General features: G+C 39.8%; 1 protein-coding gene across 1 annotated transcript in view; it reads right to left on the bottom strand.

Moving 5' to 3' along the window:
* The window catches only part of rimbp2b (RIMS binding protein 2b), a 66253-nt gene that overhangs the window by 32000 nt on the left and 19654 nt on the right, over positions 1 to 14599 (bottom strand). Inside the window, 1 exon segment of the mRNA XM_068650162.1 lies at positions 3007 to 3090. Within this exon segment, the coding sequence (XP_068506263.1) occupies positions 3007 to 3090 (84 nt within the window).

The following is a 14599-nucleotide window of genomic DNA, read 5'->3' as shown; positions in this document are numbered from 1 at the left end:
ACAAAAACATTTGTGTCATCTATATTAGTCCGTGTAATTACTTGAATAATAAATGCAATGCAATTAGTGTATTGGTGGAGTTGCTCCTTATTGTTTATTGAAGTGTGGGTTATGTCTAGACATGGCCTGACTCAGCTCGGTGGACCACAGATGTGTACTTAATGTCAACCAGACTGACGGATGACTCAGTGGTGCCATTTAACACACCAATAAAGCAAACACTCTGTTCTATTCTCTCTCCCTCACTAGATGCAGCCGCCTCACCTATTGATGCTCTGTACACACATTCTACACACATAAAAACGACCCCATTTTATCCATTGCCTTGACCAAGGGAGTCTGTCTGTTAGGCAAGCATTGTAGAATATGATCAATCATAAAGTGTAAACTGTGAAAATGCATGCCATGAGGCTTATATAAAAGAGCTGCCAATCACACTTTTAACAGAAGGCGTTGTGTTGTGCAAACACCTCGACGCTGTTGAAGGAAAGAGGAACAAGCCAGCAGGCCACCAAATAGCGAGCGCAACGTGACAGCACAGAGGAGCGCTGCACTCCCTCGACTTGTTGACTTTCTGCTCTTTGCCTCTATTGATATTTGATTAGCGCAGTACATATTCAAGTGTCACTTCCAACGTTGCTATGGTAAGAGCTGACACGTGCTGGGCTGATGGACAGAGCTGTACCACGAGGGTGAAGGTACCAGATGGCAACGCCTGCGTTGACTGTCGAGTGACGTGAACATCAACTTGTTAGAACAGACATGACGTAGGTCCTCTAAAATATTCATTCAATACTTCACACTTCTGAGATCTACGTATTCCAACAGCACTCAGAGTGTAGCTACACATTCCATTAAGGTATTTGTCCCTTTTCCCCAAAGTTCTTTTCATCTCGTTTTGAAGGGAATGTTGCAAAATATTGCATAAAGTCTCACGAGCAGAACGTCCTCATTTCAAAATCTGTAGCAGACCTTAAAAGAACCAAGTATTGTCAAAGACCTACAAATGGAGTAAAGCAGAGGTGCGACTGAAGTAATTAATTAATTAATTAATCAAATTAATCAGAGATGACTTATAATAACTGATGCATCATTAAGCTACTTTTTTTAATTGTCCACATCAATAAATATTATCCGATTTCTGTGGTCCTCATCAGCAGACTGATTGAATAAAACATTTGATTTGACTGGAAAACGATGATCAATATTTTTGACATTTTTCTGACACATTACAGACCAAACCAGTAATTTATGCTTGTGCATTTTTGCAGTTAGCTTAAAATAAGGTCCAGTTTTTTTTAATAAAAGGACGGAAATTAAAAAGTGTTCCTTAAAATATTTCGATTAATTTACAAAGCAATCGACAATTTAATTGATTTTTAAAATCATTATTAGCTGTTTGCACACCCTGCCTTCTGATAATGCTGGACATATTACTCCTCAAATGTAATGTTATATATTTGCTAGATTACAGTATTACTGTCTTTGAGTTGTAATGTAATTAAAAAAAACACGTGTCCGTTAATTTATCTGCGCAAGCTGAGTAAAAAAAAAAAAAAAAAAAAAGCAATTTTTGTTGTTGAACTGAACTGTTGCTGTATTTATAGCATTCCCATTGTTTTCGAAGCAAATTGTTGTGATTGATTGTAGATGTCTGCACCACTCGAAGAAAGCGTTTAGAGAGGGTGACAAAAGAAGAATAAGTCAGGGCAAACTTCAGTTTGCACAAAACAGGATGTGACTTTACTGTCAAGTCGAAGCGCTTTCAGTCATCTTCACTGCTCTGCTGTGTGTTTGTGTGGCGCTACTCAAAAGCTCAGTGTAGGAGGAGATAAGTGCTGTACTGGCAAACAACCTGCATGCCATTTGGGGACAGTTTGTCCTTTGGGGAGCGCGCTGCGTGTGGCCTTGGTGGGCTGACAATGGGCAGGAGGGGAAGTGCAGCTGTGGGCTGAGAATGTGAGAGAAGCGCTGTAAGGAAAATCCTGCTAATGGAGTGTTAGAGAACCACATACAAAGAGAGCTCGTCAAAAGAAGAGGGCCTTGACAATAAGAAGGGATGAATTCATAAAGTGTTATTTAAATCAGTGCTAAATATCCCCCAGCTCTATGCTTCTCCTGCTTCTTCATCTTAAACAAAATTAACTTTCGAATGTGGACTTGTACTGTATCAACGTAAACAACAGCAGTGAATTCAACCCGGAACCATGAGACTGTTGGGACCAAATTTTAAGATCCACTTTTGAAGCATTAAAGCAGCAGTTAGTCACCTCCTCTCTTAAACTGGAACATAAAATGTCTGAGCCAAATCCACTTTATCCACTGTGTAATATAAAATAATAACAACAGAAAAATCTCTTCTATCTATCTGCCACATGGGATTGACGTAACTGCAGAGGCGAAAGCCCCAAGATCACATTATGTTGTTTATTATGTTGTGGTGGAAAGAAAACATTATTCACAGTACCACTCAATAAAAAACATCCAACTAACTAAGCTGTGTAAAATCAAAATGGGAAGGTGACTAGATTCCAGTCCAATAAAACAATTCTAACAAATATATTATTAGAAATATAGTGTTTTCTACTTGACACAATGAAACTCATCACAAAATCTGCAAAATTATTTTTTTGCCATATATCTACTATATGTAGCATCCAACCGTAGAAAACGTCACCAGGCACCACTGAGTCTGAAGAACATTTTTGCTGACACCATGTCCTTTAAGACATATCATTTAAAATATGACAGCATACACTATTGTTATGCTATAAATAACAAGTATCGCGTTGTATTTACTAAACACAAACGACAACAGAAAAACCACAGCACTTACACATACAGCATATCTGCGTCGTAGCATCACATACTCGGATTTAATTGCTACCGTTTGTCACATTCTGTCATCACCACCTAAGAATCAAGCTCTCATTAGAAGACAGTGAAACGGAATCATTTTCCGCCTGCATCCTTTTACTCTGAGGCCGGGGTGCTTTCTTCACTTACCAAAGTCTGACATGTTTGATTTTTTTTCTTCACCTCTGCCTCAAGCGCTTCACACTCCTTTCTCTTGGCGCTGATCTCGGTCTCCTAGAAGTAAAGAGATGAAAACATCAGAGGGCTTGGGTCTATAACAGAAGCTTCCGGAGAGAATGGGAAGTGAGGGCAATGTTAAATACTAACAAATAAATAATAGAATATAAAATGAAAACTCTGCATATTTTCTTTTTGTTTGTTTCTTTGCACCTCGGCCTGATGTATACTGCATCCCATTACCAGATATAAACTCAGAAATCGAGACCACACCTAAAATCTCCTGTTGAATTCATTTCATCACGTGATGTCGTGATCTTAAGTGAAATGTCTTTCACCTCTTTCCACAACATAAATCTGCCTCACTCTCATATGGAGGATGACTTGCTTGGATGTGTCAGCACCATATGCTTTTCTCAGGAGTGGGCTGCAAGAAAATGTGATGTTTCCATCAAATATGACTGAGTGCTCATTTCTGCTGTAAGGGGGCCACAGAAACACACACACAGACACACACACACACACACACACACACGTGGGCACTTGCAGAATCAAATACACTTAAATGAAAGGCCCTGCATCTGTTTGTTCCTCCTCTGTGCCAGCTACATTCAATAAAACGGGGAGCACAAGGTCAGAGAACAGGGCGAGGAGGATGCATGAGGTTCAACCCTTTAATGTTCTATAATTCATAGTAATTTCCCTTTACGCAACAAAAAGAATGGATAGTTTTCATCATTAATCATAACTCTATACACGTAAGCACGTCGACTCTGCTTTTTTTCTTGTTTGTTTTTTTCCATTTAGATGAGAGACAATGACAGACAATGTAAGGCAATAAAGGGCAACCACAGCTCATTTTGAGGGACTTTTAAGGATTAAAGCTTGGGAAGAGGAGAATGAAAAACTGAATTATATCTAACTTGAACTTAAAAGCAAAATACAATTATTTTGCTGACAGATGTTCCTACAACTCAGGGGGATTATAAACAGCTAAACAACACAATCTAATCAAAAAGTACCCATGTGTACACTACAAGGCGCCATTATATCGAAACTAAATGACGGAGAATTACATAGTGTCTCCCCAGACCGACAGCTTGTCGTCTCCCATGTGGCCTGGTTTCCAATGTGAACAGTCTCCACAAGCAGACGGCATCATCATCAATACCAATGTGCACATTGAATCTCGTATTCATAATTGCGTCCACAAACACACAGCACTCAGGCTTTTGGAGACACGATTGTTCCGAACACATTTGCAAGAGCACAATTAAAATTCTCTCTGATGAAAGATTCAAATGGCTGCCATTGTGAGTAATGAGCTCCTGCGTAAGTGAGGAGGCGTTTGGTGCACAGCAGATGAAGACGGATGAGGAAGACCATCTCCTTAAACTGGATCAAGCTGGCGCTAATGCAAATAAGGTAGACACTGAGAGTGTACAGTACTCCTTTACACACAGTGTATTTAGTATCTGAGAGGCACGTTTTTTTTTTCACTACAAATATTTTGTTGCACTTTGTGACCGTGTCCCACTTGATGTTGATTCTTCACAAAAAATAATTACATGTTTCTATTTTTTTTTTTTGTAAAGCCTGAAATATGGCAAAAGGTCAAAAAGTCCAAGGGAGGGATACTTTTGGATGTATGATGTTTAGCGTGGCTATCACTGCGAGTTAAATGTGAAGTTGAAATGTAATTTTGTTTTGAATGTTTTTTTTCAGAGTTGTGTGAAAGGCGACAGATGCCAAATGTTTGCAGAGGACAATGAGAAAAATGCCTCTGTTGCTTCTGAATCACTACTCAGAATCGAGTGCCCAGCAACATTTTCTCAAAATGAGGTTTGGATATATATTTCTAGCAATAACTAATGAAGTCAGGAGGGCTTCCCCATCTCAACATTAGCTTCTTCTGATCTTCAGTAGGTGAGAAAGCTCGGTACATAATCACAGGCAAGCAGGGGGAACCTCATTACACACACTTTGCCTGTCTCTTTCATCTTCTGTTGTGTTCAATATGCATAGTGTATTAAAAAGGGAGGGGGGGTGGGGTAATCCTGCCCCGGCTGATTTTTTGGGGGTGTATTTTGAATGCCATTTATTTCCACTGGGGGTAATTTCGTGATAACAACAGATACACTGTAATGAAGCTCTCAAACACAGATACTGATCGTCTTATTCCGGGGTGGGTTTTAAAATTTTAACTTCCACTATAATTATGAGACTGAGGGCGAATCCTGGCAGACACGGCGTTTGCATATTACAATTCTGCTGAGATGTTTTGAAGCGTGAGACCATTACGGAGGATAGCAGAGGGGCCACGAATGCCGAGTTGGCACTCTGTCAACAGGGTCTTCGATGGAGAATTCCCCACTGTTACTCACTAATACCCCTCGCCAGCTCCGCTCAGTCTTTAGTCACGCCTAACTGCTGACTATACAGGATACAGCGCTAGGCCAGACACAGCAGTCAAGTACACAACAGTCAACACTCACTTGTGGTTTGAGATCATTTGAAATGGCAGACTACGTTACATAACCCCTGCAGCTTAGGACCGGGTGTGCAGCCATAGATGCTAACACTCTACTAATGCTTCACTGTCAATGCGTGCGCGTGTGCGTGCGTGTGTGCGTGCGTGTGTGCGTGCGTGCGTGCGTGTGTGCGCGTGTATGCGTGTGTGTGTTACACATATTGAGGACTGAGCGATTCCGAGATGTACAGGAAGACACAAGCACTCAAAAATTAATCAGCGGCATCTTGTTGCCTTGAGTAAAAATCTACATTTGTGACTTCATTAAAACAAACATGAAAACAAAAATTAACCAAACTTCAAGCATAGTCATCTGAACGTGTAATTAGATATTTTTATGCTAAGTATGAATGTGCAGTCTGAATCAAATTGAGATGACAACTTTGATATATTATATTTTTATAGCTACACCTTTGATTATTAAAAACATAAGACAAAAAATGCCATGTCTAATTAAGTCTCAAGTAATAATGTAATGTAACTTTAAAAATAAAAGAAAAAAATCAGGACAAAAGTAACGGTGCAAATGCAGTAAACAGAGAAATGAAAAATGGGTTGCAGGCAGGATTTACTGTCAAGCTATGCAGCAATCCGTACAAGTGCAGGACGAGGGCATATTAAACATCCTGCAGCAGCAGGGAGATGAGTATCCTTGTATATTCTTTGTCTCCTTTGCTCCTTTTCTTTCGATATACCCATTGCCACTATCAGCAGGGTGTGACCTCATAGAGCCACCACCGTACGCACAACCAGCCTACTGATGTGTTATGACTCTATCACACTTCAACGGCACAGCGCATATGCAGAGGAGGCAAAAGAACACGAGCAGTGTGAAAGGCAGATAGCGATCATGTAGGATGAAGCAGAACTTTACCAAGGCCTTGACAATGGGGAACAATGAAAAGGAAGGTAGCGAAAGAGAGCAACTGGGAACAAATAATACAAACGTGGGAAGATGAAGTTGGAACAGAGCACTAATTTGAAAGAACAGAGTGTGTATGGGAGATCTCCAGAGAGAGGACTGCAAATCTGATAATCTCATTGAATCAACACCAAGATGTCAGATGAGACTTTGGCTTCATAAAGGAAACTACAGTGACTCAGCAGACTGCTACAAAGACATAGGAGGGTTATATACACTGGTTGGTTATATTCGCCTGTGTAGTACTTGGGCATGATGAAATGATTAACGAGATGACATGAAGGAGATCATACTACGATATGACAGGGAAATATTAGCATTTAATCATTTCATTTATTCTTTCTGCTGCTGTAACCAATGGTCTGACAGAAGGTCCACTGCGAACTGTTGACGATTGCTTGTACGTACAGCCAAGCAAATGTTGAGAGCCCATTGCTGCACTGCTGCCCACACACGGACGAGATTACGCATCCCCAGTTGGAGTCTCAGGCCAAGATTCTGCAGATGGCCATTAAGTTCACTGGGTAATCTCCATCCCCCCTGACAGAGCACTAAACTCCACCTCAGCAAGCTTTAATTGTGGCTGATGGCTGGAGAAAACCAATTTGACAAAGTGAACTGAGCATGTTTGTGGTAGTTAGAAGCATATTTATTTCTTTTTGGATTGACTCCCTACGCAAAAAATACAAAGTGGTGCGCTATTCCAACAATCGATTATTCTAAAAGACTGCTGAGCTCTGTGAATTATGGCTCAGATACATACAGTAGAGAAAATCCTCTCAAGTCAGGTTTCATCTCGGGACCAAAAGTTGGAAGTCCCTGTTGCCAAAACTCGCGTTATTGTCACATCATGCCATATTCACACACTGCTATACAAATTATTTTCTTGAGCGCCCTTGTCAGGAAACTAAAACTGGTAAAGCTGCACTACCTTATTTACAATAAATATATGAAGAACAATATCAATACTTTATTTCTTGGTCGTTTTATCTCTGCAATATTATTATCAGTAATATTAGCAATATTGCTAAAAAAACATGCAGTCATACTGACAATTAACCTTTAATTATGAATAAGTTGTAGTGCACACATACCATTTCATTGATGGGCTAATAAAACGACTGAGAATATTTGCTTATCATCTCGGAAACCGCACCCAAACGTTCCTTCAAACCCCTGGCTGTAATTCACTGCTCTAGATCACCCTGACCTTACATACAATTGATAGGACTACACAGAAATTTGGATTTTAAACTCTGCCTATAAACTAATCTTTCTATGTATATTCGAAGAAGTTGTAAACACTGCTGATAGGAAACATGTAGTGAACTACATTAAAACCTTAACAGCATATAAACATAACACAGAGCTTTCAATAAAATGCTCACCAAAATATTCAATCATATTTTGCAGTCATTACCAAAAGGTTAATGGAATGTAGCAGATGATAAATGAATAATGAGGACATTCCATAGGTCAGACCAAAGAGCAATTGGCCCAGCCACATGTCAGGCATACAATAACGTGACACATTATTCACAAATGTGATGCGGTAAAAAAATTCAATTATTAAATTAATTATTTTGTTGGAAGAAAAAAAATCAGCAATGAAGTGAAGAGTAAAGAGGATCAGCCACATTTTCCTTCCTTCTCCTGATGACTACCTCACTCACATCGCTGTGATGCACAGGCAGAGGCCAGCACAGAAAGACAGTCCAAAACACGCTATGATCAAATTAATTCACAGCAAAGCAGCCAGCTTGAACCGCAACCGGATAAGCTGATTATTACAGACACACACACACACACACACACGCTGTCCTATTTGTTCTGATCCAATGTTATCACAATGCCCAATCACTGACCTATGGAATGTTAAGACGGATAATTTCAAGGAAGGCATAATGATCCAAACAGGTGTGCCAGAACTGATTGTCATTTGATAATGTTATAATGACAATCATTTAGAAATCAGCCCAACAACTAAATCGATTAGCACCTTTGATATCAATGTGGACAAGTGATCTGACGTTGCAGGTACAAGTGGCTATTTTTCTTCGGTGTAAAGATCCCCTGTGAAAAATGTCATGAGGGAACCTTTGCATACACAAACTACTAATTTAAATCTTCCCACATCCAAAGAGCAACGTCTGTTGATGTCATCAGCTATGGTGGCTCGACTCCCACTTTGATGCTGTGCCAGAGCAAAAAAAGTATGTTGCTCCATCCTGCAAGGAGGAGCAACTGGATGCGGAAGACGGCTCTCCTCCGCCTTTCCAATCATTAAGTACACTTCAACGGCTGGTGACCCATAAGCGTGCTCTCCAGATGGCAAACCCAAAATACAGCGAGCACACCTTGGCTTTGGATTTCTTACTGTTTCCGTGCATGTGTGCCGGACTTTGACATTGCTCCCTTAAATTTGACTATAAATGTTTGCCAAGGGCTGGATGACGGGCATGGAAAAGACCAATGGATTTTAACCTAACAGGTTATCTCCGTGTAAAATGATCATAAAGACCCACAGTGCATAAGGGGATGCAGGTGGTGCCCAGGGGGAGATAAAGAGTAAATATTTTGCCCCACATGAAGTTTGGCACAATCAATACAGAAAATAGAGCCTTGCACTTTCCATCTAGGATGACAGTAACAGCTTCTAATTCACAGGCCCCTATAACACGTCACAATTAAAGTGCCAAAATCAGTGTTAACTGTGGGAAAAAAGTACTAAAGAAAAATATAAAAATAGAGAGAATCGTCAACAGGGTAAAACTATTGCATTAAAGTATACAAATATGGTAGCCACTGTTAATATCTAGGGCTGTGAAATATAAAACACTCAATCTTCATTTAAATGATGGCGTAATCCAAAGGTGACACCACAGATGTGATTTTGGGTCCTTTATTAACTTTATTGACAGTGTCAAACGGAAACACCTACTGTAAAACAGCACTTGGGCAGCAATGCATCAAAATACGGCATTAGATGATATTGCCACATGGGCTCAAGAACACTTCAGAAAATTATTCTCACTTTGTCAGTTAACGCAGTTCGTTGTTATAGCTACCAATGCAAGTTAGAACTAAAGCTAAAGCCACAAACGCCGCTAGCTTCCCTCGACCTGACCTCATCTGAGATGGATGAAGTGGAAAAGTGCTGTGGTCTAACGAGTCCAACTTTCAAAATGTTTTGGGGAAATCATGCACGTCGTGTCCTCTGAGCCAATGAGAAAAAGATCAATAGCTCAAAACCCAAACGGCAGCATCTGTTCATTCATGTGGAAGGTAGATACAGGTTTTGCAACAACATATACAGCAAGCCAAGCAATTATTTTTTTTTCAGGGAAGTCCCTGCAAGGCAATGCCAAGCAACAATCTACATTCCTTCATAGAGAAAGAGTGTGAATTTTGACTGGCCCACCGGCATCCAGACTCCCACTGAAAATGTGTGACGCAGTATGAAGCAAAAGCAAATATGACACAAACACCTGATTGTTGAGCAAGTGAAGTTGTACATCAAGCAAGGATGGCCAAACCTTCAACAATTACTGTTCTTAGTTCCCCACCTTTCGCGAGTGTTGCTGAAAGGTGAGGTGATGTAACAAAGTGGTAAACATGCCCAGCTTTTTTTTTTGTAATACGTTACAGGCATCAAATTCAAAATGTGTAAAAATTTGCAGGAAAAAAACAATTAAGTTGATCATTTTGAACGTTAAATATATTGTCTTTGTAGTGTATTATTTGTTTTTGTGTATTTATTCTGTATAATTGAATGTAGTGGTTGGAAAGGGAGGAACAGAACATTGTATTTATGATTTACACTTTATTTGAATTTAGCTTTGGAGGTGTACAAAAATGATCCAAAGAGTCAACACAATCCCACACCTTTGCAACTTTACTGGAGTAAGTGTGACAGGAGTTGTGATTTCACATGCAAGAGGATCCGTGTTTACAGGAAGTGGGTTGTTTGTCTGGAGTGATAGAATACAGAATTATCATATAAACAGTGTGAGGCAGAAAGCTGCTGCTCCATGAATGTCAATATATCCTCGCTTTTTCTCATCCGGGGATCAGGTCAACGAATCGCTTCAATACTAAGATTACGCCTAGACAATTTGTTCCTCCAAATTCTGAAATGAGGGCTACACCCTTAACAATATGAATGAGCAATCTGGCACTACAACGCCAACGTCAGAAATACCTCACTAAGGCATAGGGCTCCTTAGTAATTGTTGGCTCGCCGTTTTTTGGGTGGTTTGGGAGGCTCCATGTTTTTTCTTGACTGAGGCCCAAGGGGGACAAGAAATGCCCCTGCCTGCCAACACCTCTGCAGTGCAAATAGACATTTTGGAGTCTGAGCCCTAGATCAAGTGGCAACCCTCCACATGGGTGACAGCAGCGTGGCATTCTTCCATATTGGAAAATGTAAACAGCAGCTGTCCTCTTATCAAAGGTGCAACAGCAACATGAGAGGCTTCAAAGGAGGAGAAGAGAGACAAGTGAGGAGGGGAAAATCACCAGAGGTTTAGAGTCTTTCAATTAAGAATGAATCCTTTATCCCCGTACTTGAGATGAAGATCAAATGGTGTGTTTCATTCTTTTACATGCACTCAGGGAAGGATGTTATAGTGAGGATGCTGCACACAAGTATCCTGAGCATCTCAGTGTCTTGCTCAATAGGTCAATAAAGCACCAAATACAATAGATAAGAATAAAATACACACAACCAAAAATACATTTACAAGCGATATTATTGCATCAGAGACACAATGATGGTTTAGTGTGAAGTGTCTTGACATATATTGTTATCAACCAACCATTTTCTATAGCGCTCATCCTCGTTAGGGTCATAGATGTGCTGGAGTCTGTTAGCCGACTTTGGGCGAGAAAAAAAATCATTTATGACCTCGAAAGTTCCGAGACAGACATGTTTTGGAACGGATTACACCAAAAAAAAGTGTGAAGTATCATTTTGCAATTTCATGTGGAAGGGCATTGTTCTCCGATTAAGAGATTACCTTCTAGTTCAAATATGGTCAAGGTCATAAAATAATATCTAAGTAATTTTTGGGCAGTGACTTATCTCGCAATCTCGTACTTTTGCATCGTAATGAAAAACTGAATAAATAGCCAGCTTGATTCCAGTCAAATGATGCACAGTGCAAGTCAAGTATTTTGATGTGAAATAACTTTTTTCGATTTCTTATTTTGTTTGCTGCAGAAATGAATGTGATCAACTGCACAAATACTCTATACTTAAATATTATACAGTACCAATTTTACAAACCATTATAGAGTCCCTACATTTCATTTGTGGATGGCTGTTTGCTGCTTATTTTTTTTAAATTGTTGAATGTGTGAATTGAGTTTCTGTACACAAAACCTAGCATACAGCGGCCTTTTTTAAACGTGCACACAATAAAAAATAAAAAATCCAACAACATACCCTAAAAACTGATTAAAACTAGCTCTATTTGAAAAACGTTAATTTTTTTTCCGAGCGGGGATACTATGGCGAACTGATTAAAACTAGCTCTATTTGAAAAACTTTAATTTTTTTTCCGAGCGGGGATACTATGGCGAATATTTCCCTGCAGTACCCATGGAAAAAGGTTGCCTAACAAAAAATAAAATGGCGCAATCACTGCTGCGAAGGTTTGATCATCAATTCTCAATGCGCATTTTGGTCACATTGTAGTATAAGCTGATAGATATGCAAGGTAACCATGTCAGATGATGAATGCTTCTCATTGAACACAGTTGGAGGTCATACAAAAATACTGTGAACAAATGCCTTACTATCTTACTACGTATATCCTATTACAGATAAAAGCAAGAAAGCAAGCTCCTTCATGTATTCACTATCGACAAGAAATGCCAAGCTAATGGACTGTTAGCTCGTGTACCAAATGTCAAATTATTAAACAACAAATAAATAATAAGTGGTTAAATAAAGATTTTCTGTACAAAATAGAAATTCACGTGAAACTACACACTTATCAGCCAATATTATTAATTTGCAGCACCTTTAAAACTCTTTGGAACCTGCCGAAAATACAAGAGCATCTAATATAATCTTTTATTCACAGTGGAGCGCTGCTGACAACTAAGGGCAGATCATCCTCTTTTCTTGCGCTGGCCTCCGCTGACCTGCCTTCACACTCCAGCACACAGACAGCACGCCAACAGCAACACATGCATGCATTTACTGACTGCTTAAAACATGTCTGCAGCAATTTGGTATGCGTACAAATCACAGCACTACGCTTCCTGCTTTAAAAAGATATGAAAAGGGGATCAGGGCAAAACAGAATAAGATGAAAAAGGGGGGAGGGGAGACGAGCGGGAGAGTGATTGGTAACTGGCTGCCATTCTGGCCCGGTGGCCCTGTAGCTGATGCACAGCGTTGCGTAATGGCGCTGCATGCATTCAGTAAGAAGTAATGCAAACGGGGCTTAAGCACATGTAGCTGAAGGGAGCACTCAGACCTTGTGGGGAAGCAAATTTATTTCTATGCGCACATGCATACACGGGATGACGCAGCCATGTTTTGACACAGTGTGCTAAAAATAGCTGCTTCTTAAAACAAGAGGGGGAAAAAAACAGAATGCCAGTCAAATCCAGACTGGCACGAGGCAGCAAGATCAAGCATCTCTTGGTAGAGAGCCCAGCGATAATACAAAAATCCACCATTCGAAATCAAAATTACACACCTGGCATGTGTGTGTACCTCGCTTCAAAATCCTCGCAGCTGCAACCCCCTCCCCCCCCCCCCCCACACACACACACATATAATAAATTAAAGCAATTAAGAATCTGGATGAACAATTTTGCAGATCTGTTATGTAATTCTTGGCCTGTGGGGTCGTGTGATGGGAGATGGCGGCAGACAGGCCTGTTGTGTTTGCTGCTACACATACTACATGGCCATTAATCACGCTCAGGCTCTTTGCTCTTTTTCTATTTCCAGAGATGCAAAAGCCTGACGGCAGCCAACCTACGGCACTGCAGCGGCATGTGCAGGCCGGACTTCGGCTTCACTGAAAATGTCACACAATGTTAGCTCGCTGAATGGAGAGCAGCCTGCAGAGACAGAATCAAGAAATCCTATAAATGGCACCAAATTATTGAAGGGTGTGATCTTGATTAAACATGTATTAATCTGATGCATTCCAGCTAAATGAATGAATGAATGAATGAATGAATGAATGAATGAATGAATGAATGAATGAATGAATGAATGGCCTCAAATTATGAAAGCTCACACACCAAAGAGCCACCTTACTGCAAGGGAAAATTTAACGCAAAAAAATACACTTGAGGTCTTAGCAATGCAAAAAAAAAATAATAATAAATAAAATCGATCTCAATATAGATTTGTAATTTTGGAAATATCGATGAGTACTTTTATAACCAAGCGTACGTTTATAACCAAGCACAAAGGCTCAGACAGAAGAGGTGGAGTCGGTGACATAAACAGATATGACTTTGGAAGCAACAAAAAATAATTCATCTCTTCCCCTCACTCTTCCTCCCTCCTCTGTGCAAAAGGAGTTTTCTGCAGGGTGTGCTGGAGTGTGAGTCATCATCAGTGCACACAGAGAAAAAAGGTAGAGTTATTCTTTAAGTGGCGGGCTTATGGTAGCCATGAAGCACAAAAATATTATACACCCTACCTTTAAAACTATCATTATGCTTCAATTCCAACACAGATGAGAAAAAAGCAACACAAGGACACATCACTGGTTTAAATATATGCAGTCAAGTGTTATGTAACAGTCAGCACAACTGCTCCAAGCATAACATATGAATGTGACATCAGGAAAGACCGTGTAGGACCAATGTGTTATATTTGAATAATAATCTGCTCATCTTTCTGCAATGTTAGCAACTTAATACATTAAACCACACAAAACGACCACAAGTTGGGAAAATAAAGTAAATGCAAATTACAAAGACAGTAGTGACAATACAACTTAACTTAATAATTAATTAACGTAAATCATTGTCGAATATTCACAGCAAAATGTGTCAACTTAACTTCATTGGTAAATAAATATTTCCATCATTTTAACTGCCTTGCGTGATAAGCGTATCAACAAATGGTTCTTTTT

The sequence above is a fragment of the Syngnathus scovelli genome, chromosome 3 (assembly GCF_024217435.2).
Source record: "Syngnathus scovelli strain Florida chromosome 3, RoL_Ssco_1.2, whole genome shotgun sequence".
In the NCBI taxonomy this organism is placed as follows: domain Eukaryota; kingdom Metazoa; phylum Chordata; class Actinopteri; order Syngnathiformes; family Syngnathidae; genus Syngnathus; species Syngnathus scovelli.
Note: the sequence above shows the minus strand (reverse complement) of the source record. Positions and strands in the feature narration are given on the sequence as shown.